The sequence below is a fragment of the Frankliniella occidentalis genome, unplaced genomic scaffold (assembly GCF_000697945.3).
Source record: "Frankliniella occidentalis isolate FOCC.00 unplaced genomic scaffold, Focc_3.1 Scaffold185, whole genome shotgun sequence".
Classification (NCBI taxonomy): Eukaryota; Metazoa; Arthropoda; class Insecta; order Thysanoptera; family Thripidae; genus Frankliniella; species Frankliniella occidentalis.
Window position 1 is genome coordinate 497,532 of NW_026267311.1, and position 4,161 is coordinate 501,692.

Below are 4,161 nucleotides of genomic sequence, written 5' to 3' on the forward strand. Positions count from 1 at the left end.
GTGCATGCTTGTACTGCGGGGTGGCCCAACCTCAACCTCGCAGGCGCCGAGCTTCCGTAACTTGCCGAAATGAACATGAGAAAGTGAACGCACTTTCTGTGCGATACCTTAGAGAATCCTCATGATTTTACCAGGCTCAATGGCAAATAAATAAACTGGTTCTCGTATATCACAGCTGCGCGTTAAATACACTTCCGACACTCAAAAATGGTGATCTTTCAAGCTTCTCGCGAGACAAATTCCGATGCCGTGCGTGTGTGTTTGGGGTTTGGTTTCTTTAGGATAAGGACTGGTGTAACACACGCTTCAACTGTTTTTCGGAAATTGGTTTTCAATTGATTTTGCAGACAATTTCCGGAAAGAAGTTATTGTGATGTTCAATCCGATCTTCTTTATACCAATAAAATGGCTCACACATAGGCGGCGTAAACCTCCTGAATACGTACATGGTACATTGGTATAGGTTGGATGATCCACTGACATTTCAGTTTGTTATTTCGCACAAGGAAGAGGATCCTCACAAAAAATGTGGCACCGCGCCTCACTCTGGCCTCACCCATGCTGCTGGCGTCCTGCTTGCAAATTTCTGTCAGTGGGTGTGATAAGTTAGCGCGCGCGCACGAGCGCGAGCATCAAGATTTAGTCTCCGTGTCCCGACCAGGAGGTCAGCTGAGTGGCCCGCTCATCTCATCTCCGGCTGCGTCCGCGTCGCTTGTCCGCACGGCGAGACGTGTCGCTGGAGAGGATGGGTCGAGCGGCTGCGTTGGGAATGTTGCGAATGGACAAAGATGGACCTACGCACGTCACTGTCGCACTCTGTGGCCCGCATATGTGTATCTCGTGCCGGGAGGCCTGTGGCACCTCCCAGAACGCGGGCGCGGCGGCGGCGGGCCACCTGAGGGAGGGACATAAACTCGGAAGAAAAGGACACCACCGCACACTTTAATTAGAGATAGAGAAAGAAGGGAAAAAAATGGCCCGGCTGCTGCTGCTGACGGTCCCCGACGGGTGAATTCTGCCGAGACCTCTTCTATAAAACGGGGAAGCATGGGACTTGCGCGCACAACAGCAAACAGCCAACCTCTCCGGTAGTACCCACCATAGCTACACGCCATGAGGTTCCCGGTGAGTGCACCCCAGAGGGTATGACGGGGCGTCATATGCCGCTGCCACCCCGCTCGGCACGAGGCGTACTTCCAGCGGCCGGAACAAAGTAACTGAGCAGGGAGGCGGCGACCCGTCACCGTTACTGAAAGTGAGTGTGGACGCTCGTGCGGGCGTGGGAGAGACGCGGAATGGCCCGACTGACCATGGCCGTGAACGTGCCGAATATGTAACGCCGCTGATGCGCACCGTCCTTCTCACTCTCTCCCCCGTTGCTTCCCCGCGCGGAGCGACGAGGACGGCGACGTGCTGCTCAGGATCGACTTTTGTGTGATCTGTTTCGCGGCCGACATGGGCGCGGGGGCGCGTCGTGGGGGGGCGTCGTCGGGTGTCGGGCACGCGTGCGCGTACAAGGCATACGGGCGGCTCTCGGCTCATCCTCGGCACTTTTTGTTGTGTTTGTTTGCTTTCGGACCGCCACCGCACACCGGGGCGGGAGATCGAATGTTTCACTTATAAAAAGGATGGTGGGCCGGCTTGTCGTCACAGTCGTCTCCAGCTCCAGTTCGAGCGAGTGTCGTGTGTTTTGTGAAGTGTCGTGCAGTGTGAAACCGTCGAAGAGATGAAGATGATCGTGAGTGTCTTAACAATTAGAAAGTCGATCAAGGAGTGTTTTAGAATAACTCGCCCTATCCATGTGGAACTCATGAAAGAAGTGAATTAGATCATGTCTTTCGAATTTGAGGTTGCCTACTTCGGAATAATGCTTCGAGATCTTATATCTTCCCGTAAAAACTATTTAGTTCAATATTGCGGGAAGATGCAATACTAGGACCTGTTCCATCACCGTTCCAGGTTCTGTGTGTGCTCGCGGTGGCGGCCGTCGCCCGCGCCGACTACCACGACAACGTGTTCCACTTCAGCACGGTGCAGAGGCCGACCGCCTTCCGCAGCCAGTACCAGCAGCCCAGCGCCGCCTACATCACCAAGTACTCCCAGCCTGCCAGCGCCCAGTACTACCAGTCCGCCAACACACAGTTCTACCAGCCGGCCGCCACCCAGTACTTCCAGCCCGCCACCGCCTACCGCCGCGAGTACTACGAGCAGCCCGCCGTCGTCAACACCGCCTACGCGCAGCCCCAGGCGCTGCTGCAGACCCCGTTCGTGTACAACGCCCCATCCGTCTACCAGGTAAGCGCGCCGAGAGGGAGGCAACCCAGCTGACACGTGCGTTGTGTGGTGAACGGTCGCTTCTCTGCCCCGGCGCACGGCTCGCGGTGAGTCTCGCCCAGAGATCACCGCGAAGACCAGTCTTTTCTCAGTCGAGTCTTTACCTCCCCAGGCTCCGGTCACCACTGCCTTCCAGCCCCAGCTGAACGGCATCAGCTCTTACGCCTCCTCCTTCAGCGGCCCCCAGTACCGCATCCTGAAGCACACCCAGGAGGTCGACCCCAGCGGACCCTACCGCGCGCAGTGAGTACTTCATACCGCACCCTCAGCGTCCCAGCGAAACTCGCAACATTCTTTCATCTCTCTCCCTACTTACTCCGACATATCCCCTCCCCCTCTCTCTGCACAGCTACCAGACCGAGAACGGCATCACCAACACTGAGGAGGGCGCCCTGACCGTCGGCTCCGAGGGCCCCGCCGTCGCCAAGAAGGGCTCGTACTCGTACACCGGCCCCGACGGCAGGCAGTACTCCGTCAACTGGGTGGCCGACGAGTTCGGCTTCCGCGCCGCTGGCGACCACCTGCCCACGCCCCCGTCCGTCCCCAGCTCCGTCTACAAGAAGTGAGGAGCCGAGTCTCAGGAGACGACCGCCACCCCCGACATGACGACGACCCCGACATCTAACGCGCGCAGCGTAGCGGGCTGTCTGCCGTCCGGACAGGCACGGCTAGAAGAGCCCCGCGGACGCCACAACTCTAGCAACCAAAAAATATTAAAGCCCTTATCGTAAATCTTAACGCACTTTCCTTTTCTTTTCACCATTCATCTTCCCCTCGAAGACGAGATGAAGCTCTTCTGAAGATTTAACAAAAAGCTCTGGATCAGATACAATTACAGTAATTTCAGGGTATACGCACAGGCCGCGGTCCAGTCCGTTGAGCAACGGCTGACGCGCATGCAGACGACGCAAGCCGGGAGGCGGGAAACAACTCTCGTTTTCGCGTCGCTCGGTGGGCGTTTGGCATAGGACGGCTGCTGCTCATTGTTCGGCCCGGGATGGACACGCGTCCGCCGCGAGGGCGGCCGACACAGCAAAAACACGGCCGCCGCGGACATTATAATCACATCCCGACAACAACTGATTCGTTATTGGCGCAACAGGTACACCCTGGTTCGACATGACCGAATTGGGGCCCTGGTTTGGTTTGATTGCACCAGGTGGCTGATTAACCCTGCTCTCCTCTGTACTTGTGCTGTACCGCACGCACGAGTGGGGGCGGATTGCCTACTCGCTCGGCCCGTAAGGCGCCGTGAGCAGGGGCGATAGGCAAGCCCGCCCGCACTCGTGCGTGCGGTTGGTGCGGTACAGTACAACTACAGAAGTGGGCGGGGTTGATCAGCCACCTGGTACAGTGCCCCCCTTTCCGCACCACCGTGTTCTTCCCGCGCGTGTTATTCGACACTCTCTGCCGTTTGACCTCCGTGGAAGTGAGGAGGATGTTACCCGCGCGGTCGCCCGCCGCCTGGTCCGTCTGACATTTCCGCTCAGACAGCTTCCAAACGAAACGACGACGCGGCCGTGTCGATAACGCGCCCGGGACTGCGAATACAGCCAGCGCCCGTGATGCGCTCCTCGCGCGGGGGGCGGGCCTAAAGGCGGGCCGGTCAAACGGCCGAGTGTGTGAAAATGAAAACAAGTTGACAGGCTGGGCGCTGCGCGGCGCTGTTGCCCCTCCTTGGGCCGGCCCGGTCGGTTCACGTCCTTGAGTCGCTCCACGGCCTGTTCGCCGTAACGGCCGAGGAGGTGCTCCCGGCCGCGCCGCGCCAGCGCTGGTAACGCGTTACTGCGAGTGTGCCGTGGACAGAAACCCGCCCTCGGAGCTTGG

The 4,161-nt window shown here is 58.5% G+C and overlaps 1 protein-coding gene across 2 annotated transcripts; it reads left to right on the forward strand.

The window, feature by feature from the left end:
* The first annotated feature begins 1,013 nt into the window (after nt 1-1,013).
* Nucleotides 1,014-3,072, forward strand: LOC113203471 (endocuticle structural glycoprotein SgAbd-1-like). 2 transcript variants are annotated; one of them, XM_052272076.1, is made up of 4 exons: nt 1,014-1,125; nt 1,960-2,295; nt 2,447-2,577; nt 2,684-3,072. In XM_052272076.1, the coding sequence occupies exons 1-4, from the start codon at nt 1,114-1,116 to the stop codon at nt 2,898-2,900; spliced, it is 696 nt and encodes a 231-aa protein (XP_052128036.1). In that variant the 5' UTR covers nt 1,014-1,113; the 3' UTR covers nt 2,901-3,072. The 2 variants fall into 2 exon arrangements, with proteins under 2 accessions (XP_052128036.1, XP_026273967.1); XM_026418182.2 differs by lacking the exon at nt 1,014-1,125 and adding an exon at nt 1,572-1,738.
* Nucleotides 3,073-4,161: the final 1,089 nt, after the last annotated feature.

What these genes read in the sequence shown, in the direction of transcription:
- LOC113203471 (XM_052272076.1), top strand. An exon ending in ACGCCCCATCCGTCTACCAG is followed by an intron (nt 2,296 to 2,446) that starts GTAAGCGCGCCG and finishes TTACCTCCCCAG; the next exon opens with GCTCCGGTCACCACTGCCTT. An exon ending in AGCGGACCCTACCGCGCGCA is followed by an intron (nt 2,578 to 2,683) that starts GTGAGTACTTCA and finishes CTCTCTGCACAG; the next exon opens with CTACCAGACCGAGAACGGCA.